We start from the raw sequence: 27,111 nt of genomic DNA on the forward strand, positions 1-27,111 counted from the left end.
ATTGATAATCCAGGGCACTTCCATCCCTTGGTGGATTTTCATAATTAAAACAAACATTTCTCAATCATTGGTGTTTCTAAAATAGAACAAATTAAAAAGAGAAGTGTTGAGTCAGCCCAGCCCGGAGCAGGACACAGTGCTGGGTGTTTGCTCCCACTGCTCCTCAGGAGCAGCACCAGAACGGGGACTTTATCACAAGGCAGAGGGAACACAGCTCTTGCAGGGCTCAGGACACGCAGCTGCCAAACCTCTCTTGTAGCTGTCATGGTACAAACTCCACACTGTGTCTGCAGCTGTTTTACACTTAGAGATGTGCACAAGGACCAGAGCCTTAGGAGACTCCCTGTTACAGGAGCTGAGCAGCAATGCACTCTGTGAATCCCACTTGGAATGTGTTTCTTGCCAGCAGAAGTTTGCCACGAGGTGAGTACTGGACTCCAGGAGGAGCAGAGTTTGTGTTTTCAGCACTGGGATTCACTGCAGAGGCTCTGTACGTACCCAGGCTGCTCCTGAGGGGTTCTGATGAGGATCCAAACCCAGACAGGGCATGAGCAGAATTTATGAAGATCTTTTTATTAAGCATAAACCTCCGTCTGCTCTGAAGTGCTGCCATGTTCTGACTCTCCTGGATTTTGTTTGTGGATTTTCCCCACCCCACACACCCCCACATCTGTTCGTGCACCGTGGCACTCACGTGTTTCCTGAAGAGGTCAGCGTGGGGGCCCAGCTGTGGGTCGGACTCACGGATGAACTGCATCACCTCCTCCACCGTCCAGGACGAGGGGTCGCGGCTGCTGAGCCGGGAGACGTCGCGGGAGCCCAGGTACCTGTCCGACCCTGGGGGTGCCACACAGCGCCGTTACTGGGGCTCCCTGGCACCGCCCCAGGGCCATTCCCCCTCGATCCACCACTCAGCTCCGCTCCCACAGCAGGGCAGAGACACGGCAAGGGGCACGTCCCAGGTGTGCCCCGCATTCCTGCAGCGCAGGCCTGGCACCGACGCCTTATTCCCTCTCCTTAGGCCTCACTTCAGGGCAGCCTTCTACACTGGGCCCTTGTCTCCTCTCAAGCCCCACCGCCCTTGTTTGTCCCCAGCTCTCACTGCTCCTTGTCCACGGGCTGACACTTCCCACATCAGCAGAACACCCCCCTGCCGTTCCCACCTCTCTCCCCATGCACGGTTCCTCCTCCCCTCCCAACATCTTTAGCACATCTAACACGGCAGAGCTGGTTTATGTTTTCACTGCCTGCACCATCTGATGGACTGAACCCACAGGTGACCTCCTGTTGTCCAAAAGCACAACATGAGCTGGCACAGGTCCTGCTCCCCGTGTGCACAGCCCCTTGTCTCAGCTCTGCCTGAAAACCTGTGGGGGAGGCACCAGCAGCCTGAGCTTTTCAGAGGCTTTTACTGATGCCATGCACCTAAAGTGACGCTCTTTGCAATCCCACATGCTGCAGTGAGCAGTCCAGCTCTCCTGCCCCTCCTCCTCGGTACACACAAGTGCCACTCATGCATCTGCTCATCCTCCCAGCCCCAGCAGGCACCTTTCGACTCCCCAGCCATTCCCAGTCCATCCCTACAGGACCCAGTCCATCCCTTTTATCACCTGGACACAGCTCCTGCCTGTTCCTTCCTCCCCACTGAGCCCCAGGTCCACCCAGTCACCAGCCAAAGGAGAAACATCACCTGTCCACACTGCCACCTGCCATCACACCTAACAGACTTCGTTGGCTGTGCAGAGCCCAGCCTCTGGTGCTTGCTGAAGTTAGAAAGGTGTAACTGGGTTAGACTAGCCCTTTCTTGCCCAATGTACAGCTGCAGGGCTGTTCTGAGCTCTTACCCCCAGAGCTAAGCCTGCGCAGGGCAGAGGTGCTGCCCTGGCTGAGGCTAGAGGGCTGGTGCAGGTGCCTGTATCCTGGCAGGCGATAGTCTCTGGAGCTCCTGCTGTGGCTGGATGAATTGACAGAGTTCAAGGCAGAGTCCATGGGGTCCAGGCGAGGCTCTAAGGGCCCCGGGAGGCCATCTCCCAGGACAAAGGTTTCACCTGGAACGCACCAAGCTGCAGTTAGTGCACCCGAACGCCACGGCCCCACGCTCCCGTGCGGGGCAGAGCCGCAGCAGCGGCAGCGCTCGCTGCGTCCCACCCCTGGCTGGTGTCTCCCCAGCACAGGGATCAAACCAGGCACTGCTGAGCCCTGGTATTCACCAGCTGCCAATCTGCAAATGGTGTCAGCATCTGCCAGTCCCAGTCCAACCAGCACAGTGACCACGGTCCCAGACTGGAGCAGCAGCTCCTTTGCTCAGCTACTCTGCTCATGCCACCACCAGCCGTGGCCCAGCCCTGTGGCCTGACTGCCCTGGGCCCCTCTGTGGCCAAGGGGCACCCCGGGGTAGGGCAGGGCTGTCCCACCTGGATCACAGACCCAACACAGACAGTCCTGAACAGGAAGGGCAGGGGATGCGCCCCGAGGGGTCACACACTGCACATCCTCAGCATGAGCGTGCAAGGGAACGGCCCTGGTGTTTGGCATCGGGGTGTCAGGGACCTGCAGAGCAGGAGGGAGCTGTGCCATCAGGGCCAGGCAATGCTCCCACACCGTGCTGGTCCTCTGGGCCCAAAAGCAACACGCTGGTGATGAGCTGCTCATCCCTCCTGGCCTCCTGCCGGGCCCTTTTCCAGCCTCCACATCGGAGGCCAGCTCCCTGTACTGGAACATGCACAGAGCGCCTGGGCTGGGGGCTCTCCCCAGGCAGGGTGTTAAGAGCAGCATTGGCTTCCTAACCTTCTCCAGAAATGCACTGAACTTGCAGCTGTGCGTGGCACTGTGGGCATGGAGGGGCTGAGGAGAATGTGACAGGTTGCATTGGCTGAGGCAGCAGGATCTGCCTCTGCTGTTACACTGCGACAGCTCCAGTGCAGGGCCACCTTTGCAGGTTTTACTATGGCACAACGGAGTCTCAGCCTAGGTGGTCCTTGTGCCTCACAAGTCACCCTCAAACACCTGTGCTCTTTGTGGTGAAACACCTGCCAAGGAGGGAGGGAGCTCCACAGCATTGTCTGCGCACTCCAGACCTGCCAGCACACGTGGCTGGGAGCTGCAGCTCCTCCACCAGCACCTGCAGGGACCCTGAGGGCAGCTCACAGCTGAGCTGCTGCCACTCGAACACACGGCAGGTGACAAGGCTGAAGAAGCCTGAGCACTGGCCAGGCCCTGGGTTTCTTCCCTGGCACCTCCCAGACTACAGGAGCAGCAGGTGAGAAGCCAGCAGAGCACTGCTGTGCTGAACTGGGATCATGGTGAGGGTGCGGGATCCTGGGCCTGTGAGACCCAGAAGCTGTTGAGATTTCCTATATTCCCTGCTGAGCTGATGCTGCCACTCTCCAGCGAAGGGAAGCGCAGCTTGCCAGAGCCTGAAGCGTTTCCCAAGTGCTGCAGACTGGGAACCATCGACTGGGGCAGCCTCTCCTGGCTACACTTTATTTGCTCTGGTTTCTGTGAACTGTGCCACTATTTTGGGAGCTGGGATCTTCTGGTCTCGTGTCCTGCTGCCTGTGTTTGAGCAGATGCAGAGGCCAGTTCAGCTGGTCCAGCCCCGACCTTCCAGGGTTTCACATCACAAGGATATGAAATGGGAACACCTTTGTCTGGCTGCTGGCCAGCCCGGTGTGGGGTTATCACCGGCTAACTGCTGTTCCCACCTCAGGGCTTTGCCACTCTGCACTCGAGGCACTGCTGCCTTTCTTTGCTTTTAGGTCTCTGGGATGAGCCCAGAAACAGCAGCACAGCCTTAAAATCTCAGGTACAAACTGCTGGTGTGAAGACTCTTACCCCTGGTGACCTGTCCTGTGCTGGCCCACTTGTCACTCACTTCCTGCATGGACACGTGTGATCTCACCTGCTCTGGATGCATAAAAAAATGGTTTGCTGACCCATGGCTATTCCTGAATTACTTCAAACCCCTTCTGCACTCCCCACCATTGCATTTCAGTCCCAGACTGGGCACAAACCAGAGCTGGCTGCTCTGGAAACCTGCTGGAGAACCCCTGCCCAGTCAGACCCACCTGTGTGTGTCGCTTACACCAGTGGGTTTCCACTGTAGCTGCTTCCAAACAGGTCTCCTGTTCAACAGGACAGTTCTGTTTAAACCCCAAAACACTTCCCAATAAACATCTGGGGAAGGGTGCTGACTGCCAGGGAAGGACAGAGGGCAGTGGGCACAGTCTCAGGGCTGTCACAGGACAGTGGCTGTGGGCATGGGAACAGGTCCGAGCTGTGCATCTCAGCCCTCCAAGGAACCCCAGCACCTTCTGAGGCGACAGAGAGCTTCAGCTTGCCAGGAAGTCCTGGGACACTCACCCAGATGTGCTGGGTGATGCAAACACACGTGTGTGAGCGGTCCCAAAAACCCCAGAGCTCTCACAGCAGGGACTGGCATCAGCAGAAGGAATTTCAGGGCCCAGCCTGGGAGGCTGGGAGAGCACATGCACAGGCTCCTGTCGGTGCAAGGCTGAGGATCCAAAACTCACCCTCAGAAATGACTTCACTCAACAATTAACCCAGGAATTAATTCACGACAGGAATGTGCTGTGATGCATTCTGCAAATATGGGATCCTGTTCTCACACGCCGGTGATCACACACCCGAGGACCATGGATGAAGCCCATGAACACGATGTTTCTTTGCCCAGGAGGTAAAACTGAGGGCACACAGTGATCCCCAGGTTCCCTATCCCTGCAGAGGGGAGTGCCTGGCTGGGCTGTAGCACTGCAGCATACCTGGGGGGTTTGTGGCTGGATCAGTGCAAGAGAGATTGAGGGTTTTCCTAGAAATGCAAGTACACAGGGAACTGCTCAATGAATGATACCTCCAGGGAAGGGAGAAGGAGATGAGGGGAATGATTATTGCCCCTGGGAATCATCTGTAGACAAGATGTTCCTGCAAGTGGCAGGGCACAATTGTACTCAGGCAGAATCCTTCACCCTTGATAACCAGAGTCAGAGGAGAAGGTGGCCGATCCTTAAGCAGATTTTCCTTACACAAACTGTTGGATTTAACTAAAGGCTGGCAGTTGGCACATTGTAGGGAAATATGCCACAATTAGTGGCTGAGAAGCAGGGAGCAGATAATTAAAGTTTAATTAAACAAATAGCGCTATAGACTCAACAGTGTCATTTTACTGCTAAAACACGGGAGTTTGGCCACAAGCACAAATGTGATTTGCACTACTCCTGAACACCCACTGCTTCCAGCAAGTGATGGGCTGTGAAGGCAGGTCCCCACTGTGCTGGGACTGCAGCGTTTCAGCAAAAAGCCACACAAACGCCACCGGATGCAAGAGGAAAAACAATGTAAGATGTGAGATCCTCTCCTCATGTCCCTGCTTCTTGCCAAATGCAGGGTGAATGGAGATGTCCCACTGCTGCTCACAGCCTTCCACATGGCAAGCTGGGGTGTGCTCAGGAGCTGCTGTCTGAGGCAGAGTTCATTCCCATGAGAAGATGTTCCTTGCTCGAGAAATATTCAATATCTGAGTATTTCAGGTGCATATTCTTAAAATATATCCTCTGAAATGCAAATATTCCCGCCTGAACCTCAATTTCATGGTGGAGGAGGATGTATTCATTACAGCTTTTAGCTGTGGGATAAGAATGAGTTTCTAGATGGAATTTGAAACTGCATCTCCTTGCTCCCTGCGTGGATAAAGAACAGAACCAGACCAAGCTGCTGCAGAAGGATCACCCCCTCACATGCAGACACACTTCCTGCCCACTTGTTTTCCTGGAAGAGGCTGGAGAATTCTGGCATCCAGACAGCACAACCCATTTGAAGGCCAAGGGATAACTCAATAGACTTTGAAGCAGCCTAAGAATCGATCTTGTAGAAACCTAATGAAGGCTCCTCCTTGGAATTACCCATGATGGAAACCTTCTCTCTTCACTAACAATGCAAAGTGTGCAATATTCACCACCCAACCAAGGCATCTGAACCTTTGGAGCAATGCAGTGCTTCAAGAACAGGCTGAACACTGCATGTCCCACCTGCTGGGGGAGGAGGAGGTTACCCAAAGGTTACCCAAATGAGGCTGAGGCATCAGAGGGGAATCAAGGAGACCAGCACCCATTTGGAGGTGGGAAACAGAAGGGGCCTCAGGGAACAGTTTTTGACTTGTCAGTGTGCTGGAATAGATGGGGCACTGCCACACAGCACCTCTGTCCTCACTTCAGCTCTGTGACAGACCTGCAGTTTTAATCACTGCAGATAAGGAGGCCACTGGAAACTGTCCATCAGAGAATGATGAAATGGTTTGGGTTGGGAGGGACCTTAAAGCCCATCCAGTCCCACCCCTGCCATGGCAGTGCCACCTTCCACTACCCCAGGCTGCTCCAAGCCCCATCCAGCTGCCTTGGAGACTTCCAGAGATGGGGCAGCCACAGCTGCTCTGGGCAAGTTCAGAGCAGCTGTGCTTAGGGACAGGGTCAGTGATTCTGCAGAGCACAGGACACAGACCAAAATCCCCCACAGTGGTGCCAGCCTGGGCACTCACACCTGGGATCCCAGCAAAAACCAGGGAAAAGCAGCCCCCACAAAACCAGGGAAACAGGGGTTCTAAAGGGACAGCAACAGAGCATGAAGCCACTGAATTGTGAGTCCACCCAGGAGTCTCCAGCAATTTTTCAGGGATTTCAGTCACAGAGAATTGTGACTAACATCTTGGCAGATTTCACCATCTATTAATTAAAAGCCTCAGTAAGATTAAATTTTCAGTCTGCACTATGAAGGGTTTGCAGCTCAGAACAAAAGTGGGAGTGTATTCATTGAAGATTACTCAGTTCAGGGAGTCCTCCAGCTACCTGGACTTTCTGGAAATCTCCCACATGTGCAAGCAGGGGACACCTGTGGATCCCACACCAAAGAGGACACCCCTGCAGCTGCTGTTGGGAACGTGGCCCAGCACATCTGCACCGATGGTATCCCAAGGGACTCCGGGAAGGGAATGGTGTGGCTGAGCTGGTGGAACCAGTGACACCCCTGGCTGTTTTAGGGAGGCCTGGGAGGAACAAGATGAGATCCTGGGAAAGGGCAGCAAGTTCCTGACCGTACAGCTGCACATCAGCATCTGTACAACAGGCTGCAGCAAACCCTCAGGGAGAAACCCGGGGCAGATTGACTGAGGCAGCTGGGCAGGTCGAGCACTGTTAATCCCATGCACAGCGAGGGAAACTAAACCAGATTATAGGGTGTGAGATGATGACTGTCAGGGTTGGAAAGAATTCCCGCTGCATTCCACATGCCTGACACATCTGTGTGGGGAACCTGTCTCACCACGGAGCAGCTCATCCACTCCCCTCTGGAATACCAAGCACAACCCATGCCAGGGACGAGCGGAGCAGCTCCCTGAAGCCACGGCTCGGTTTGGCACGGCAGATCTGAGCCCGCTGCGGCCGGGTCAGGGCGCTGGGAACGGCCAGCTTTGGGAAGAGACACGCTGTGCTCACCTTCCAAAGGGTGACGGTCATTCTTTGGTAACTTGGGGGAGAGAGGAGCAGTGTATGGAGGGGAATCTTGGGAATAGCGCTTTGTACCCCGGCCTGGTCCCTGCAGAGAGCCGTCTAACGAGCTGCTTCTGTCTAGGAAAAGAGAACAAGCCCTCTTTAGGAGAGGAGACCTCCTGGGAAACGCAATCTTGACAGAATCCCCTGAGCCTTGTGTGCATCGCCAGCCTGGGCACCCACCACCTGTTCAAGCTGCAACCCAGCACATCTGGCAGGGCTCAACAGAGCAGAGTTTGCAGGTTTTATCAGAGAAAAAGGGTGGCAAAAAAACTAACAAAGAATCTTAGCCATGTTTTGCCACATTTCACCCAAATATCACCTCTAATTGACTTCATTCCATTTCTCCTCATTCTACACCTTGGCTCATCCCACACAACTCCTGCTCATCCCAGTGGCACCTTTCAGATGCACGTAACGCCCGGACAACCGGCAGACAAACCTTGGATGATCTGCACCCCCTCCGTGCCACACACAGTGCTGGATTAAACCCTCCTCCAATTTTCCATCTCCCCCCTCCACGGAGCCCTCAGGTGCTGTCACTGCTGCTCCTCTCCGGACACACCCCAAGGATGGGACTCTGCACATCCCGCACAGCACACGGGACGCTGGGAGGGGCTGGGCCGTCTCTGCACACACGGCGTCGGCGGGTGGATGCACGAGGAATGGAAGCACCGACACTGATGGGGACAGCAGCCAGGGAGGTGACACGGGGGTGGCAGAGCCTGTCCCAGCTGAGGTGCCCCTCCAGCTGCCCCCTGCCCACACAGGCCAGCAGCTCCCAGCTGGGCCCTTTCGGCCACCCTGAGCACGGGCGACACGAGAGAGCTCGCAGCGTTCCTGGGGGTGGCACAGAGGGGTCAAACGCTCCTGCCAGGAGCCAGCAGCAGCCTGGAGCAGCCCTCACAGCTGGCACAGGGCAGGATGGGCAACAGGTACGGCGGGGAACACCGGGATCGACACCAAGGGAGATGCAGAATGCCCAACAAACAGAGGTACAGCTGGGGGAAGCACCGGATGGGCACAACTGAGTTGATTAAGGAGAAACACAAAGGTAGGAAAGGTACTTGTTCAACCAATACACTTTAGAGAAATGAAAGAGCTGCTTGCACTGAGGCACTGGGACTCCATACAAATATGACCAAAAATCACCGTGACATTGCCAGAAAAACAAATTCCATCCTCAGGATGAGTCCATGTAAGAAACAGTCACTGCCCAAAGAGGGGAACACATGCTCTTGGTAATGTCTTTGGATAGCCCTGTGTCAAACTGCACCTTCCTCACCCAACAGCCACAGAACCACAACACAAGGTGATGCTTTACAAAGGTTTCATCAGGTATGGGTTATTTTTTTTTAAAGTGATTGATGTAAAAAGTAATGCAAACACAGCGGGTCAGGTTACAGAAGTTAATCCTAGGAATCAGGAGTGAGGTCGGTGTAAATTAATGAGAGGATAAACCAAAAATAGAATTCTAGTTTTAAAGGACAAGTTTTAAGAAAATATAGAAATGGAGTAACAGACAGAGCTGTACTCAGATCATCAGGAATAAAGAGAAAATGCCTTCAGTTCAAAAATGACATAAACCTCACAAATGTGTATCATCAAAGAGGAAATAATCTGAGAGGGAAGGATATCAGTGGATAAATGCTCACTTTGAGAAGGATGCTGAGAACAAGCAGATCATTTACTTGGATGGAAAAAGGCCCTGCTCAGCTTGGAGCTGTGCACCTCAGGGGATGGGGAGCGCAGGGAGGTTTTTAACTCATTCTGTGTTTTGTGACAGTGCAAAAGCAAAGATGGGCCCGTGCTCCAGCTGCAGAAGGAACAAGCACAGGGGAACAGAGCGAGGGGACACTGTGCAGAAGGGTAAGGATTGAGAGACAAGGAGAAAGGGTTGTCCTTGCCTCCAAATGACAGGACAGCTGGGAGGGGTATTTCACCTCTCCTGCCTTGGGAGGCTGGTGGTGGGAGGAGCAGCTCACCTGCTGTTCTAGATGGTGCTGTGTGCCATCCCAGAGCCACCAGCATGGACGCCTTTACGAGCAGTGAGTACTCACCTCATCTCATCAGGCCACTCAGGGCTTCTAGCTAAGGACAATGCACCTTGCACTGAGTGCACTGGCACCTCCTCCCTGGCTGCAGAGCACACCTGCACACCCGGCTCAGTGCATCCACCTGCACTCAGTGCACTTGTGAGCTGAAAGATGGTAGATTTAGAGTGGATATATGGAGGAAATGTCTCCCCTGAGGGTGGGGAGGCCCTGGCACAGGGTGCCCAGCGAAGTTGTGGCTGCCCCTGGATCCCTGGCAGTGCCCAAGGCCAGGCTGGACAGGGCATGGAGCACCCTGGGACAGTGGGAGGTGTCTCTGCCCATGGCAGGGGTGGAATGGGATGAGCTTTAAGGTCCCTTCCAACTCAGACCATTCTGGGATTCACTTCCAGCTACAGCCATGCTGAGCACTGGGGGCAAGGCTCTAAGGGTAAAAGAAACAGGACAGGAACCAAAATATCCGCCACTGATTAAGTCAGACAACTGAATGCCCTCAAACTGGAGACCTGAAGGTGCAGAGGAAGCCAGGAATGACAGCACACCTGAAACTCCGTGTCTGCTGCAGTAAATTCTAACAGAACTCAGCACTGCATTACTGAGAGTCACTTGAAAAGTAGTGCTAATACTTAAAAAAAAACAGGTGGGAAAGAAAATTACAATAAAATGCCTATGTCCCACCTTAGCAGCACCACAAGGCTTGTGGCAAGCTCTGAAAGAAGGGCAGGAAATACACAGGGCACATTCTATGGCAGGTGTTCATCAGAGGAAGCCGACACAACGGCCTCCCTGTGATGGGGAAATCCTGATCTACCACATGAGGGAAGAGAAACCAACCTCATACACCTGGAATGCAGCAAGACACACATCTATTATTACATATAGAGAGCCACCAGCTGAGACAGAACATGAATTACCAGGAGCCTGGCTCTATGCACAGAAATGTGATTTGAGAGGTGAAGCTGCTGGCAGCACACTGAGAAGGAACATGAGACTGGGAGCAAGTGCCAGTGAATCTGCCTGAGGATCATCCTTGAGCCCAGTGTCATTTCGTAACTGTAATAACTTTGGGCAGGAATTTTAGAGATTTACCGATGAAATCTGCTGATGTCTTCCCATGTCAGGCCAGACAAAGCAGCATTTAAAACCAGGCAGGAAGGATATATGTAGAACCAAGAACCAGCAAGGTGGAAAATCCAGCAGCTAAATCCAGATGTGCATTTAAAGCACTGTCCCATGAGCCCTACAGGTGACAACAGTGGATGAGAAGAACGGGGTATGTGACCAGGACAGGCTGATCATTACCTGGTACAAGGTCACAGTGACTAAAAGTGACTGCAGACATTTCCTGTGACCACAGCGCTGCCAGTGCTGTGGCACCAGGTTCCCTGAGCTCCTCCCCAGAGTGCAGGGTGGCACTCTGGCCACCCCATGAAGTTTAAGTCAAACCAACACTCTCTGAGGAGAGTGAAAAGCAGCCAAAACCTCCACAGGCTACAACTGCTCTGCAAATACATCCAGAAGAAAGAGAACCAAATTAAGCTAAGAGACAATATTAAGACCAGGAGACACAGACATCAAGCTGCCCAAGAATAAATTAGGGCTGGAAATTACAACATAGTTTCTAAAATCTCAGCATAAAACCCTGGAGCAGGTCTCCAGTGGAAAAGCAAAATCTGCAGCTCCAGAGTTAATGCAAGAAGCACCATGTGTGGTGGTGCTGTAACAGCAGGACTCAGTGGTGCAGAAGGTCTCTCCAGTCCCATGTTTTCAGAGGGCTCCAGGTCACATCATGTTCATGTTGCTATGAAGAGCAATCCCAGCTCCCTGCAAACGGCTGCTCCTGATGTACAGCTCATCTGCTTCTCCTTATCTGCATTTACTCAGTAAGGCACAATGGCAGGACACTGCTGACCCACGGGTGCCTGCAGACCTTCCCTCTGCCCCAAGCACACACACCAATCCTGCACGGCACCCACAGGGGTGCTCCTGCAAAACCAGTTTCTTCTGGGAACTCAGACCAGCTCCCAGTCCTAACCAGTGGCCGCTTACTGGAAGAACCAGCCCCATACAACACATTCCTGTACTGGAGGGGAAACAAGGCAGGACATGCAGAGCTGAAGGTGAGACCACAGCAGCCTTGACATCTGAGCAATTTAAGGATGTACAACTCCACCCTCTTTGCTCCATGACCAGCCCAAACTTCCCAAAATCACCAGCATTGTTTCCCTGTCCTCACCAGAAGCCACTGCAATGTGTGGATAATGAAGTTTACCACCTTCTTTCAGGTGCCTGAGAAAGGTGTTACATGAGCAGATGCCCAACAAGCTCAGACACCAGGATGAACTGCAGGACTAGGTGCTGTCACACCTCTGACTATGGCTGATTTTTCTTTAAGTGCTGCAAACACTCTGAATCGGAGTTCAGGATGGGCAGATGTCAGCATCATGTCAAATCCAGGGCTCTGCCCGAGTTTCCCTGAATTCTGATTTATACTTTTCCACTCTGCCCAGCAGCCCAACTCTTGGCACAGCCACCACTGAACTTTCATGGGGGCTGGAAACTCTGTGTGTGAGCTCATCCATGCCCAGAGCTGGGTGCTTTTACCCACTCTCATGACGACAGGGTACCTCCACACTGAAACATGGGGATTTCTTCTATTTGAAGGCTCCTCAGGGGAAAGCCTCCAGGCACAGTAACTGGTCATGCTGCTCCTGTCCTTGCATGTCCTACAGCTCCTCTGCTCCTGGCCCTGCTGGCTCCAGCCAGGAGGAGGCAGAGGATGGGAAGATCCCCTGGCTCTCTAGACTCTGACTAAGGTGCTTTGTGAGGTGCAATGAATGGAAGCACTGTGGCATTTGGCTGCTGCTCCTACACCTCGTGCTTAGCAACTTCTTCTGAAAGAGCTCTTCCTAAGTGCCCATCCTCTTACATTCATACAACTTCTGCTTTTCTTGCCAGAACCATAATTATGCAAAGGATTAACTTTGGAACGACCTCAAATAACGCAACAGCTATTTGCTGACTAGAGGGGGAAGGCGGCAAGACGGGAGAGGAGATCAGAACTTGTCAACCACCTAAGAGGGTGCAGCCAGCTTTGATCCTCTCCACAACTGACATTCCTGGAGCAGGAGCTCCCCAGAACCCCAGACTGGGGCAGCCATCACTCCAGGCTTGTTGCCACTGCCCCGCACTGTGGGTGAACTACCAGGCTTGATTTCCACTGCTCCTGCTTCAGAGCAGTTTTGCAGCCTGACAATCTCCACCGTGGCATGAACTGTCTTGCTGGGGTGAGCTGCTTCAATGCCATACCAAGGAAAACAAAACCACCTCCGCCTCGGATTGCTGCATGACCATCACCCCTGAACAGGCCACGCTGTCACAGAGGGTTGGATGCCCTGGCTGCTGCCACCAGATCCACAGCCAGCACAGAAACCACTCTGCTTTAATTAATTTCTAATTACAGTTTACCTGCTGCATGTTCTCACTCTCCCTCCTCATGCAGTCTTTCCCTCGAATTCCTAGCTGTATGAAGCCACCATAATCAGATCACAGGGAGCGGGAAGGACTGGGGGACGAGGAAAGGAGGGAAGACAAGGAAACAGCACGGATGAGCGGAAACCTACAGCGGAGATGGAAACCGAGCTGACAGGCAGAAAACGCACCTGGAATCCTACACAACAAGAGCCCTGCGGGCACGTGCACGACACTGGGTGTGATGTAATGAACCCTGGGAGAGGGCCCCGGAACAGGCGCCTGCCTTCCTTCCAAAACTGAGATAAAATCTGGGTTAAGACACGGAGCACCTGGGTCCCTACAGCGCCGCCCCCGCCCCAGCTCCTACCTGGTAGATACCTGTCGTGGTCGTACTCGTGTGAGCGCTGCATGTGGCTGTTCTGAGTGAAAGGCTGGTTCCCAAAGAGGTTGTCACTGCGCAGATTGTGGCAGAGCTTCTCCAGGAAGCGGAGGACGTAGGTGATACTGTTTACTGCTGGCAGGTTCAGTGTGTGCTGTTCCCGATCAAACACAGCTGGAGACAGAAACAAACAGAGCCCAACACGTGAACCCCCCGCGAAGGCGGGAGGCTACGCCCAGGGCCGCACAGCCAGCTCCTGGATCTCAGCATCGCCGGGGCTGTCGAGAGCCAAAAAAGCCGCTGCCTTCCGCTGCCGGGGCAGGCCAGGACCAGCCTGCTGCACCCAGCACGGGGCCGGGGCGGCAGCGCCGGGGGAGCCGCGTCCGAGGGAACCGAAAGGATTCCAGGAGGGGCCTGAGCTCGCAGATCCAGCTAGGCACGGGCTTAAAGGAAAATGAAAACCCGGGGCGTTTCTCGTCTTCCTGTGAGGAGTTGTGGAATTCCCCCCTGTTGTGGCTCTTCCCAGGGCTGGGGCAGTGCCGGGGGGCCGCTCGGTGGGGCAGGGTTGCTGCCCAGGCTGATGCCAGGACTGAGCACTGCCTGCTCCAGCAGCTGTGCCCGCAGGCCACGGGAACTGCTCCGCTCTGAGTCAGCTGCCAGCTCTTGCTTCACTGACACAGATGTGTGGCAAGAAAGAGAAGACAGAACTCTTCCATCTGCCCCTGACCTGTGGCCGCAGACAGCTTCAGGACAGACATCTTCCAACGAGAGAATTCTTGCAACAACCTCTCTGGAGGCAAAGTGCTGCGGGCCTGTTCTCACCTGAGATGACCTCTCCCCCGTGGCCTTGTTTTAAGAAGGAGAAGACTGTTTTCTGATGATAAGCGCAATCAATGCAGGCCTGCACTGCTTGCTGCAGAACAACAGAAGCTCGGGCTGGTCCAAAATGGTCTGGCAGCTGCTGAACTTTCTTCTTGTCTAGGTGGGGCCCAGTGCTGCCGTTCTTGTTCAAGTAAATGCAAACTGCCAAGATGAGAAACGTGTTTGCCGTTAACCCACTCAAGAAAGCAAGAAACAGATGCCTAACATCCAACCTGAGCGATGCTGAGATTTTAAGACCGTCCAATCACTCAGAAAGTGGAATCCACCACGATTGCCTGACTGCATCCTCACAGTGGAGCCGCTTCTAGAGGGGAATCACCTCCAAAATCTTCCTGCCTCATTCTCACCTTCCAAACTGCTGCTGTTTCTCCCATTGCTCTCCCCTGCAGTCAGGCTGTAAAGTGGTTTCCATGCCAGCCAGGAAAGGTGGCTGTGATGTTCACAGGGGGAGAAGGAACGCAGCCCCCACTTTCTAGGGGTTCCCACAACGTTTCCTTTTTAGGGAAACTGGCTTCTTTATGTTCCTCTCAAAACTGGCCAATTACATTCTGGGGAAACAGAGGGCTCAGCCCATATCCAGTGCTTGACTCAACATGTCAAAAGCAGCTCTGCATTACACTTTCCTGGCCAGATTCATCCTCAGCTGTAGCAGTGCACACACTCTTCACTGCTGCTCCTCCTCCTCCCCTGTTCCCTCCTGTCCCTGTGTGCCTTGATATCCTGGCTGGAGCTGGGCAGATCACAGTCCTTCAGCACCTCCTCTGCCCCCTGAGCAGCTCCAGCAGCTGTGCCTTGCATGGTGTGGGAGAGCTCACGCTCGGGGCTCACAAGGGCTGCTGCACACCCAACTGCCCCCGGGCACAATGGGCCACAAATGTCCCTGGAGAGCTGTGGAGACACCAGCATGCAGGGGAAAGGGGTCCTTGCACTCAACAAGTGGGCTTGCAATCTTCCTACTTCATTATTTCCAATAGAAAGATCAATGGACAGCTGCTCTGGACTCACGTGCCTCTCTCAGGCCAGCCTTTCTGGGGTGGCAAGGATTGCTGGTTTACAGGCTTAGGAAGAAACGGGACTCTCTCGGGGCGTTGCTGCCTGCCTGCTGCAGTTCCTAACTGTGCAATCCGGTCAAGAATGTGGTCCAAGACCCTCCTTACCTGTGGGAGCCTGCATGGCAGAGCTGGGGATTGTAGCAGCGTCCTGGGGCACAGTGCTTGTGTCTGGCTCTGGGGTACTGGTTGTTGGAGAGGTGGGTGCTGGGTTCAGCAATGTCCTAGGTTTCCTCTGCAGAAAAAGAGGAGATATTTCTCCTTTTACCCCTGCTCTCCTTTACCACCCACGATCACTACACTCTCTCCTCTGCATCCAACAGACAAGGCACTGTGGAACATGACACATTTCTGATGGTGATGACGGGATGTCTCAAGAACCTAGTGATTATAATCGATACGTGTGTATTTTACAAACCACAACCCTGAAAAATAACGAGCCTGGGATCTGCCACCTCTGTTTGACTCAGACTAGCCACACACAAAGGACTGGAGAGCTTATTCTACCCTTTGGCCATCCTGTCATCCTCCCAGCATCTGCCATGCTACTCCACAGCCAATGCACTTCCAAAGACACGGATTCTTGATGGAAATGATCTTTAGGACACAGACATTCTCTACAGCTCCGGGGCTGGGCTCTGAGGATACTCCCAGCCCACAAACCCCTCTGGTCTCCTACTTGCTGCAGTCACACAGCCAGAGGCTGAGACAAACGTGCACAAACACACGCATGCACCAACCCATGGCAGGACCTGCAGCACCTGCTGTTCACCCGCCTGCATCAGCATCAGCTTTTACCTTACTGCCAGGCTTGGGGCCTCTCTTTCTGGGGAATTTCAAAGGCTCCACTGACTTGGAGGGTGTAGGCATGGGGTGGTGGATTAGCGCTTTGGTCGTTCGACCACGCTTCTTCCCTGTTTTGCGACGCCTTTGCCCTTGTTGATGCCCCAAAACAGTCTTTGTGCTACTGTGCATGCTAGGTTTCTCCGAGTTTACTTCGGAGGCAGGTAAAGGGCTCTTTGGAATCACAACTGAAATAAAAAGAGAAAAAGCAAATGTAATTAAATCAGGTGAGAATCAAAACAAGAGCAGCCTCCATCTTTATACAGTGTCACATGGGAAAACCTGGAGTAGTCCCAGACCCCTGGGCGGGGGCACTGCTCTCCATGCCAGAGTGACAACCGAACACACGGAGCCCCGGCTCAGCACTCGAGCTGGGGGACACTGGGGCTTAACCTGGATGGGCTGAACTGCAGAAGGATCATGCTTGCAGCCATACCTTCCTTCCTGAAAATAACTGGTACCTACAGCTCTTCCTTCTGCGAGGGGTGACCTGCCAACGGCCACGGAAAAGGCTCTGAGAGCGTTCCTAGGGAGGGATCAGTCAAGACCTGTCTGACAGTCACAGAGCCAGTGCTGCAGACACTGGAAATCCCCTCTCTCAAGGCTGACATCAAATCTGTTCTGTCCCTAAATTTCCAGCAAGCTGCAGTGGAAGGGACCAATTCCATCCTCGCTGCCTGCAAGGATTACTGCCCCTATTCCAGCTCATCTCAGCTGGACCAGCTGCCCTGCTCCTCCCACATACTACCAGGGGCAGGTCTGTTCCTTCTTATCTTCTCACTCTTTCCACGTCAAAACCAGGTTTCTGCTATACTCTACCACAGATCCCCTAGATTTGGTTAGTCATCTTTCCCAAGCCTGCTAAAAGCCAGAGATATGCTGGCCCAGCCCAGCAGATTGGTATTTCCTTCTGTTTTAAATTTCTGCTAAAAAGAAACAACCCCAAATCCTGCTGCATTTTGAAAACTGCAGAGTGATCTTTAGGATGTCTTGTTTCTCACATCTGGAAACCTCAATGTGTGTGCAAGGAATTAGGAAAAAAACACAAGCAAACACACTTGAAATCAGGGGCTTTGTAGTTAAGGAAAAGAGCCTTAGCCAGGGAAACAGTGCAATAAAAAATTGATACCAGGATGGCACAACTGTGGGCATATACAGAGATTTGTAAGGTTTCTGTAATGAGGATTTTAGGGGCAGTTACTGTGAGCAAGGATTCATTCCCCAGGCACAGTGAAGTTGTGGCTGCCCCTGGATCCCTGGAAGTGTCCAAGGCCAGGTTGGACAGGGCTTGGAGCAACCTGGGATAGTAAAAAGTGTCCCGGCCATGGGCAGGGGGTGGAATGGGATGAGCTTTAAAATCACACTGCATCCAGGATCCAGCCCCATTCTGCTTGTCATGTGGGCATATTTAGTTTTAATTTTATTTCCTTGCTTTTGTGCATTAGCATTCTGAATCAGAAGCTGGGAAGAAGCACACAGTCACCAGGATCTACCTGACTTCCTGAATGAAGACTTTCTTGTGTCAGGCAGACACAGGGAATGTGGCAGAAAACATGGTTTTACTACTCTTTGAGCTGTTAAAAGCAAAATTATTTTGCTGCTAAGAAAATGAGTGATAGCTCAGGCACTTCTTACAGCTGATGGTACTCCAGGAGTGTCACCTGGAGCAGGTGACACCTGACACTGAGCTGCAGGGAGGAATGGCACATTGTAAGGTGGGTGCTGATTGTGGAATCGTGGGGCCTCTGGTTTCAGGTGTGCAATGACTGATCTCAGGAGAGAAATGTTTGTATCAAACCATTTATTACAATCCCACAAGCTGACAGAAGGATAAACACAGATCAAATGGAACAGGGTGCCCAGAGAAGCTGTGGCTGCTCCTGGATCCCTGGCAGTGCCCAAGGCCAGGCTGGATGGAGCTTGGAGCAGCCTGGGACAGTGGAAGGTCCCTGCCCACGGCAGAGGGTGGAATGGGATGGGATTTATGCCCCCCTCCAGCCTACACCAATCCATGATTCAAACGCTCTCCATACTTCAAAGAAACTGTTAAATATCAAAGGGATGTGGAAGCCAGGGCAGGCAGCATTTCATTTGAGATCTGCACAATGCTCAGGGTCTAAACTGAGCTGTGCCACAATGAAGTTTCTCTACCATGGAGGAAAAAACTGAGAATTCTACAGAGAAGCTGTGAGGCAAACCCGTGTTCTCAGTTTTACTAGTAACAAACCCAGAGAAATGGAGCATTTGGGAAGTTGGCATGCAGTAGGCAGAGCAGCTGGACTGCACCCTTTGCTCCCAGCCTGGGACCACAGCACTGGGAACTCAGTGCCAGGAAAAAAGAGACTGCTGTCAGATGAAGTCCTGGGGTGTAAGCTTTCACTGTATAATTTTATGTTAAAAAGGGATTTCATCTTTTGGTGAAATAAATGCAAGGAAAATCTGCTGCCCACTTCAGCTGCAATGACAGAACACGTAATAGTGATTTGCCAGGCTTGAATTGGTTTTGGGATTTGGGCAATAAAAGCCCATAGCTGGGTGCATGCAGATCCCATGATGGGACACCTCGTGTCATTCAGCCACCCAGAGGAGTTCCCACTGTGCCTGTGCCCCTGGCAGCACATCCCTGGTCCCTGCTACAGCCACGGCTCCTGCTGGGATGGAGGAGCTGCCACAGCAAGGGAAGCTGTTCACAACAACAGGCTAAACGACATCTAAATGTGCAGCCAGCTCAGGACAGAGACACAGACTGTGACCTAGATAGGAGCTGTGTGCCCAGCAGTACAGCTGAGCACAGCCCTGAGCACAGCCCTGCACAGGCACTGATGTTTTCCCTGGGGCTGATCCCAGCAGACTGATGCAATGCACAGACATTTTTCTGAACCCGGAGTGATTTAATGAAATGAGGTCTTATCCTCCCATGATCCAGCAGACTTGCCTGGCTTTTTGTTGGATTTGAACCAGAATCCGAGTAAACACCAGGCTGTGCTAATACATTTCTCTTGCCCTACCAGATGCACTGAGCTGTGGGGAGGAGACACCAAGAACTCCAGAGCAGAGTCCTCCTACCAGCTGTAGCTGCACATCAATGGTGCAGCCCCCCAAACACAGGATTACAGCTCTGCCTCATCCCCCAGGCACCACTTCCAGTGACTGGATGCTTCCTAAAGGAGCCTGCAGTTTCTTTTCAGGTGCCTGTTATTTTCCTGCAGGATTTCAGCCCGTGCTGTCATGCAGATGTGGTCCAGAAACATGAGATTGCTATGCAGGGATCAGTGCCCAGCCTGCACCCACCCCAGCACCTACAGAGTTCCAAAGGTGGAAACAGCTGTGCCCAGCAAGCAGGGTTATCACACAGCTCCAATCACTGCCCAAGTGTCCTTCAACTGCCAAAAGCTTAAATTTACTGCATCTTATTCTTACTATTATTACATCTTAATTATTAAGGATCTAAAGCTATCAAAAAGTGTCCAAAGAGCAGCCACAAAGAGGCCAAAGGGCCAAGAGGGGCAAAACAAGGAGCAGCTGAGGGCTCTTGGAGTGTCCAGCTGGAGCAGAGCACACTGAGGGCAGAGCTCAGGGATCTGCAGCTCCCAGATCTGCTCTGGGACAGGGACAGCACCAGGGCACGGCCGGAGCTGGGCCAGGGCAGGCTCAGGCTGCAGAGCAGGGAAAGGTTCTTCCCCCAGAGGGTGCTGGCACTGCCCAGGCTCCCCAGGGAATGGGCACGGCCCCGAGGCTGCCAGAGCTCCAGGAGCCTTGGGACAGCGCTCCAGGGATGCACAGAGGGGGTTGCTGGGGTCCGGGCAGGGACAGGAGCTGCACTGGATGATCCTGGTGGGTCCCTTCCAGCCCAGGATATTCTGTGATTCCACTGGTGACATTGCCCAACAGTGAGCAGCTCCCAGAGACATCCTCACCTCCTTCTTCCTTGTACAAGCCACTGAGAGGAGCCACATTTTCAGAAAATCAACTGGGGCCTCTCTTATTTAAAAAATCAACAGTTTGCTGTTCCTGAGTAAAGCAGCATCTCTCTGTGCCAGAGCTTTGCTGCTCACCCGAGCTCTGAGTGATTCAACCAACTCCAAACCTGGCCTTGCTTTGGAGGAGTTGAGCCATGCAACCCTGAGATCCTTTCTGACCTGAATTATTCACTGATCTGAACTCATGGTTATTTCAGCTCATTAAGGGGACAGAAAACTAATCATTGGAAGTTTTCTGCTGGCTGAACTGTCTTGTTTTGGGTCACACAGGCATCCAGGACAATGGCAGACATGGAGGAGGTGGAGGCTGGCTGGCATCAGATCCATTTGGCACAGTGAGAAACATCCCCCTGAAGATGCAGCTCAAACACGGCTGAACTCGGAGCCAAAGAGAAGCTGGGCACCACTGATGATGTTATCCATCACTGAAGGATTAGTTTAAACAAGAGTTCTGAGCTTTCTGCAGAAACAGAGACTTGACAGAGAATTCCTGATTTCAGGCTCTAATTCCTCATGCTAAAATATCACCTGCAGCTGCCCAGCACACTGTGACTGAAACTCGCTCACAGGAGACTCTGCACAGTTGCCATCCACACTCTGAGGGTTAGTCAATGCTAGGAAGCAGCATTTGTCACCCATCAGCTTATCTGAGACTTGTCACAGCTTGAAGAAGACAAAATTATGTCCTTGGGATAAGAATTACAAAGTCAAAACATGTAGAACAATATGGAACAGAAAAGTTGAAGTTGCAGAAAGGTTTCCTGCCTTTCTCTCTTATTTACAAGGTTCATTTACCAAGAGCTGCAGGAGCACAAATCCCAAATTCCCGTTTTCTGTGCCAAGGGCTCTGTGCTCTCAGATGCAGCTGTAGTTCGCGTGCTTGTGCCTGGAGATGTCCTGATGCAGTGTCCTGAAGCGCAGGGCGAGATTTCTGAGCACACCACTCATGCCCACTCCAAAGCCCCTCTGATGATGTCCTGCAGCCACCCCTCCAGTGGTCCTCTGGTGCTCACTGCTCCTTGTCCCATCTTCAGCACCTCCCGGGGAGAAGCAGCACTCAACGAGGTGGGTTAATGAGAAACATTTAAGATTAGCAAATTTGCCAGAGATTTGTTGAGATCTGGCTGAATCCTTCCCTTCATGAGGCATTTCAGTTCTAGACATCCTGAAGATTGGAGCTGGATGGGAACTGCAGTTCACTCCCCGTCCGAGGGTAAAATGGGAATGCTTCAAAGCCCTGTGGTTCTTCCCAAAGCAGAGATCATCATCACTGGCCACCATGAGCACGACTGGGACAGAAATACAGGCCCTGGGAAGGCTCCAGACTGGGACTGTCCTGAGCTCTCAGCAGATGTGGCAGACACAACACAGGACAAAGGGTTGGAGCATGGGTGGGAGACACGGGCTCCTTGCAAAGACAGAGATTAAGAACAAGACTCCAAATTGTGGAATTTAAAGGTGGGAAGACAATTATTCTGATAATTTGGTATTACCTGCAGGGATTTGTGCTCTCCAGCCTGAAACACCTGTTTGAGCTGAGACCAGAGGAGACATCCAACACAGTGCTGGGATCCAAGTGCTGCAGGATTTGGCGTGTTCTACCTGTTCTCATGATGAGCTCTCTCTTCTCCCAAAGATACACTTTCTTTTTCAAGATTTGTCTAGCTGCAGGTTTTGACAACTGAAATAAGGTTCTTTTATCCACTAATCCCTCGGCCAGTGGTTACACAGTAGCACACAAAGAAACCCAAGCCCACAGATCCCGCTCATCCTCACCACGGGGGTGCATTATAATGTCTTTTTTGGGCAGGACATCCACAGGCACATGAGAAGCTGTAACTTCAGATTAAAGCAATGCCTTTTGTGCATTTATTGAACCTGAGACAGGCTCTGAACATCCATCATCAGTGTCCCATTTCTAAAAGGCTTAGAAATCTACATGGTTTGGAGCAGCACTCTTCCTCTGTCACTGCAGACGCCACCGTACATCCCCCTGGCACGAGCTGTGCCATTCTGTATGGTTGTTTGATCTGTTTTTCCAGTTGTTCTATTTATCAAAATAAAACAACTGGGAAAGAAAAAAAAGTCTCAGGAGTCACAGTGATATCAGCAACTGCTGTTTGAAGTTGCAGAAGTGTCACATTTTCAGCCTGACAGCAGCGTTCCCGTGTGCCCTAAACCATACTGGCACTTACACCCAGTTCTCTCTGAAGCAGCTCAGCAGGGATCCTGCAAACCTTGGCAGGTGTTCCCAGCACCCTGTACCATGTCTCAGAGGTGTGGGGCAGCACATGACAGCCTGAGCTTCAGTGACTTGCCTCAAGTGCCAGAGCAGGGACTGAACTGCAAAAGAGCCCAAGTGTCCCACCTCTGACTGTAACCACACACAGAGACGTGGAAAAGAACTGCAGGCTGCAGTTGGTGCTACTGGAGCTGGAGACAAAAACCCTGTTCTGGATCTACAGGGTCTGCTTACACAATTAAACACCGGAACTCGGGACCCAAGAAACCTCTCCACCTCCAAGGCTGGTGCATCTCAGTCTGCCCTATTCACCCAGACATTGGCTAAACCCAAGCAGATGATTCTACCCAAGCATAAAGTGCATCTGCTAAAACATTTTCCAAAACAAACCAGAGGCTTTACCCAATAACACAGCCCACAAGAGCAATCTGAGCCACTTGGGCAGTGGCAGTCCAGCTACTGCAACAGAAACCTGGAGGGGTCTGGACTGGCCAGAGACCACATGGAAGGATGTGACACAGCCTCATCTGCCTCCAAGATCCTCACCAAAGGCTTTTACAACACCTCCAGAGCCTTGGGATAAGAAAAAAGGTTTCTACAGGGATAAATCAAGGATTACTAGAGGTGGGGGCAAGGAATCATCCTTGCAGAGTAGAGATACCTGTGTGAGGAACACAGGGATGTGCACCGGGATCCACACCGCTCATCCATGAGTGACCTGATGAGGGGATGAGGGGTGAGGAAGTCCAATGATTTACCCTTCCAGGGCAGGCAGAACTGTGCAGCCCACGAGCAGAGACTGAGTTTCAGGGAGAGGATGCAGCAGGAGACCACCCCACCCAGAAACAGAAAGCAGTGAATGTGGGCAAACCCACTCCTGCCTCCAGCTGCACAGCGCTGGGCTCTGAGCTACCCCGAGCTCCTTCAGGATGGAGAACTCTGGCTGCAACACTCACTGCACAGGAACAGCAGCTCAACTCACAGCAGTGGCCTCAAAGAGCCAGAGAGAAATCTTCCACTTTGGAAAAATGAGAGACCAGAACACTGGATGTCACCAGCTATGAAAATCCTAAATTTATTGGTTCAAATCAAGCAATAAGCCTGCAGCTGATGTCTGGATTCTCATTTCCACAGAGTTCCAGAATTTCTGTGGACATTTCATCCAGGGCTCAGCTCTGCCTTGCCTGCTGCACACCAGGACCCCCCCAGACTTCACTGGTCCTGTCAAAACTCATCGGTCACACTGAGCATTTTGTTAGTTCCTTCACACTGCATTGGCCTTTCTGCACACAACATCCAAATCTTTTAATGGTTTTATTCAGAGGCAGTAACTCTTACTGTTACTTAGCAGCTTTTGAGCAGTTTTTGAGTGTTAAGAGTATAAACATCCGTGTGCAGATATTCCTCAGTGAGGGGAAGTGCTCTGAGATGCAGCACAGCCAGTGTCAGGATGTGCCACACAACCGATGTGTCCCCCAAAGTGCCCCGGGGTCAGCATCATCCCTGCTCTGCTGAGGGCAAAATAAACACAGAGAAGTGACTGGCTGGGGATCAGAGACACACAGCGACAGCTTGTGCAGAGCAAGGATGACCAGACTGTTGTCCTCAGCAAAAGTCATGCTCAGTTTTGTGCTGAGCACACAGATTTCCTTAGTGCCGAACCCAGGTCTTCATTTCTCTTCCACACAGGGAAGAAATTAACTGCTCTGTACTCACTGAGTAGCATTAGGAAATGAATGGAGAAACTGAGTCACATCTTTCCTATAAAACCCTGCAAAGTCTGGCACTTGGATAGGGAAAATGGCCTCCTGTCCCACCACTGGAGCTGCCAAGCAAGCTCTCCCTCAACAGCAACTCAAAGCCCCTCACATCTCAGCACATTTGTTGTGAAATATCTGCACAACCAGCCACAAACAGGTTGGCAATTACATGTCTGGAGCCTGGAAGAGCAGCAGCACATTCCTGCTTCTTCAGCCCCTCTTTTCCCTACCATGCCCCACTGCAGCCCCCCGAAGACAAAGCAAAGGGGCAGAAGGATCATGCTGGGAACAGACCTGGCCACGGGCATTTACACCCTGGAGAAGGGCAGCTCTGGACAGCAGGGCTGGCTCAAGGGACTCGGTGTGCACGTGTGGATTACACACGCAGTCCTCAGCAGAATTACAGCCCAGACTGCAGCAGGGCTGTTATTTATTTTCTGCAGAGTATCCTCATCACCCCCAGAGAAACACTCACCTGTAGGAGCCAGCGTGCAGCAACCTTCACAGCCCAGTTACACGAAGCTGGTGGCCTTAGCTCACACTCTTTTGTGCACCGTTTTTATTTCTCCAGTGCTCAGACACTTAACTCTGGGTCCAGTTCTCCAGGTCAGCCAGATGCTCCCTGGCACAGGGGCTGCCAGCTCCCCTGGTCTGCCTGGAGCACAGCTCCTCCTCCCACAGCTCCCAGGTCAGACAAGGAGCTGCAGGGAGCCTCCTGCAGCGTACGGTTCAAATGCAGAGGGCAAGGAAACGCCAGGTTTATCTACAATCACCCTCTTCTCATCCCAAATCAGCAGTTTTTCTCCTGTTCCCATCCCACCACTTCCTATTCCAAATAAACTGGCTTCAACACAACCTGGGCTCTTGCTTGGGGATCACAGCCTCATCTTCTGCACTTCACTGCAAAGATAAAGCTGTTGAAGCAGTGTGTTGTTTCAATCAGCTGTGAAGCAGCTTTAGAATTAAAACAGAGTCTGAATCAGCTGTGAAGCAGCTTTAGAATTAAAACAGAGTCTGAACTACAGAGAGGAGATGAGAACTGAGCTGAACCACATTAGCAGAGTGGAAATTCAAGCCTCTGACCGAGGGGATGCACCACTGGGTGAAAGGAGAGGTAGAGGGGCAATCAGGAAGCTCCAAGAGAAATGGCAATGTTCAAGAAAGAATATCAAGTAGAAACCTGGACTTTAAACCTGATTTGATTACCTCAAAGCCAGGCTTTGTCTCCTGCATGGCAGTGCCCATGGGCACACAGTGAGTACCCATAGTGAGCAGCAACAGAAAAGCCCACCTGTGACCCCTGGAGCTGTTTGGCAGAGGGAACATAAGCAGAACTGGCACCTTTGGTGCTGACACAGTGACAACATAAATCAACTGATTTCATACCTCAGGAAAGCCATCACTGCAGCTTTTCCAGGCTCAGAGCTTCAAGAGAGGCCAGAGCAGAGCCTGTCCCTGCAGGGCGCTGCCACGAGCAGCAGCGGTGGCTGATGCATCTGGTCCTCGAGAAGACCCCAGAGCTAAATCTTAGTGAGCAACCAGCCCACAGCCTGTCAGGCCTTCAGCCTGGGCACCATGCCCAAACCCACCTGTGCCACACCTGCAGCAGGACAGAGCTTTGGTTTCTGCACAGAAATGCAGTCCCTGGGAAGTTTGCATGGCTCTGTTTCTATTTATACTCAGCTGTCTCAGGGACACTCAGCAGTGAAAGCATGTGCCACGAGAGACCACTGCAGCCACACTGACTGCTCACATCTTCTGCCCCTGGAGGAAAACTGCCAGGGGGTTTCCAAAACTGAGAATGGTTCTGTACTCCAGCCCTATTCAGGTTATTCAGGGCAGTTCCTGGGGTTTCTGCTTGTTCTGATCTTCTCTGAAGTTCTTTTTTTAGCTTTGGCTTCCAGGTTAAATATTAGCAGAACACCTTCAACTTATCAGTGCTCAAAGAATGAGGAGAGCGCTAAGTGGGTGTGGTTTGTTCCAACTTCTGTTATTTTTTAAAGTTCAGAAGTTATAAAAATACCAAAGATCAAGAGAAGAACAATGACAAGGTGCAAAAGGTCTGATCTCTGTAACAAGTCAGGCTATGTTCAGGATGAAGCTCCTGGAGTCCATAAAAATGCACACTCTGGCAACTTGGGTCTATTCCCTAAAGCCAGAGGCAGAGCTGGGCTCAAAAGCATTTACTTCCACTCTCCAAAAAATGAGGAGGAAACAAAAAAATTAAGAATCTCCCCAGCAGGTCACGAAAAGATGAGATGTTCTTGCTTCTAAAGAGTCACTGTCAAAAACCCCACCAAAAAGGCTGTACCTTGCTCTGATCACACCACAACCATGTGTCTGCCCCATCCCTGGCAGTGTCCAAGGCCAGGTTGGACAGGGCTTGGAGCAACCTGGGATAGTGGAAGGTGCCTGCCCATGGCAGGGGGTGGGATCAGATGTGTTTAATTCTGGTGGGGATTCACCATGTGCAGCCTTTACAGACCTGTGTGAGAGGAGATGGTTCTGGCTCCTCCAGCACTTGCCCACAACAGAAGCAGGACCCCTACAAGGGACCCAACTCCTGTCACCAAGGCTGGAATACGGTGACAAGCAGAAACAAGGTGTGGAGCGTGAAATCCTTGATGTGAAGATTTGTAAAAGTGAGTGTTTAAACCCTTTCATCCTGATGGGAAATTCTGCTCTCCCTGTGGTTGTCCTACACAAATTGTCACCCTGGGCATACATTAAGCTGACTTCACTCTGCTTCCAAAGTTCATGGCAGAGGATGGTTGGGAAAAGCCACCAGCCCTGCCTGCAATCAGCAGCTCAGGACATCCTGAGTCAGGCACTTTTAGACCCCCATAAATAACAGCCCTGGAATACTCTTCTTCCTTGAGGTCATCCAGTTCC

General features: G+C 52.2%; 1 protein-coding gene across 4 annotated transcripts in view; it reads right to left on the minus strand.

The window, feature by feature from the left end:
- SCMH1 (Scm polycomb group protein homolog 1) overlaps nucleotides 1–27,111 on the minus strand; it is a 66,576-nt gene that overhangs the window by 2,912 nt on the left and 36,553 nt on the right. Inside the window, exons 9-15 of one of the 4 annotated variants that reach the window (XM_040086106.2) lie at nucleotides 16,193–16,425; nucleotides 15,503–15,629; nucleotides 14,286–14,486; nucleotides 13,452–13,637; nucleotides 7,503–7,634; nucleotides 1,845–2,048; nucleotides 695–837 (exon numbers count right to left, since the gene is read on the minus strand). In XM_040086106.2, the coding sequence (XP_039942040.1) occupies nucleotides 695–837; nucleotides 1,845–2,048; nucleotides 7,503–7,634; nucleotides 13,452–13,637; nucleotides 14,286–14,486; nucleotides 15,503–15,629; nucleotides 16,193–16,425 (1,226 nt within the window). The remainder of the gene's footprint in view (nucleotides 1–694; nucleotides 838–1,844; nucleotides 2,049–7,502; nucleotides 7,635–13,451; nucleotides 13,638–14,285; nucleotides 14,487–15,502; nucleotides 15,630–16,192; nucleotides 16,426–27,111) is intronic. The other 3 variants (XM_040086111.2, XM_040086108.2, XM_040086110.2) reach the window with 3 other exon arrangements.

Source organism: Hirundo rustica, chromosome 25 (assembly GCF_015227805.2).
Source record: "Hirundo rustica isolate bHirRus1 chromosome 25, bHirRus1.pri.v3, whole genome shotgun sequence".
Lineage (NCBI taxonomy): Eukaryota > Metazoa > Chordata > Aves > Passeriformes > Hirundinidae > Hirundo > Hirundo rustica.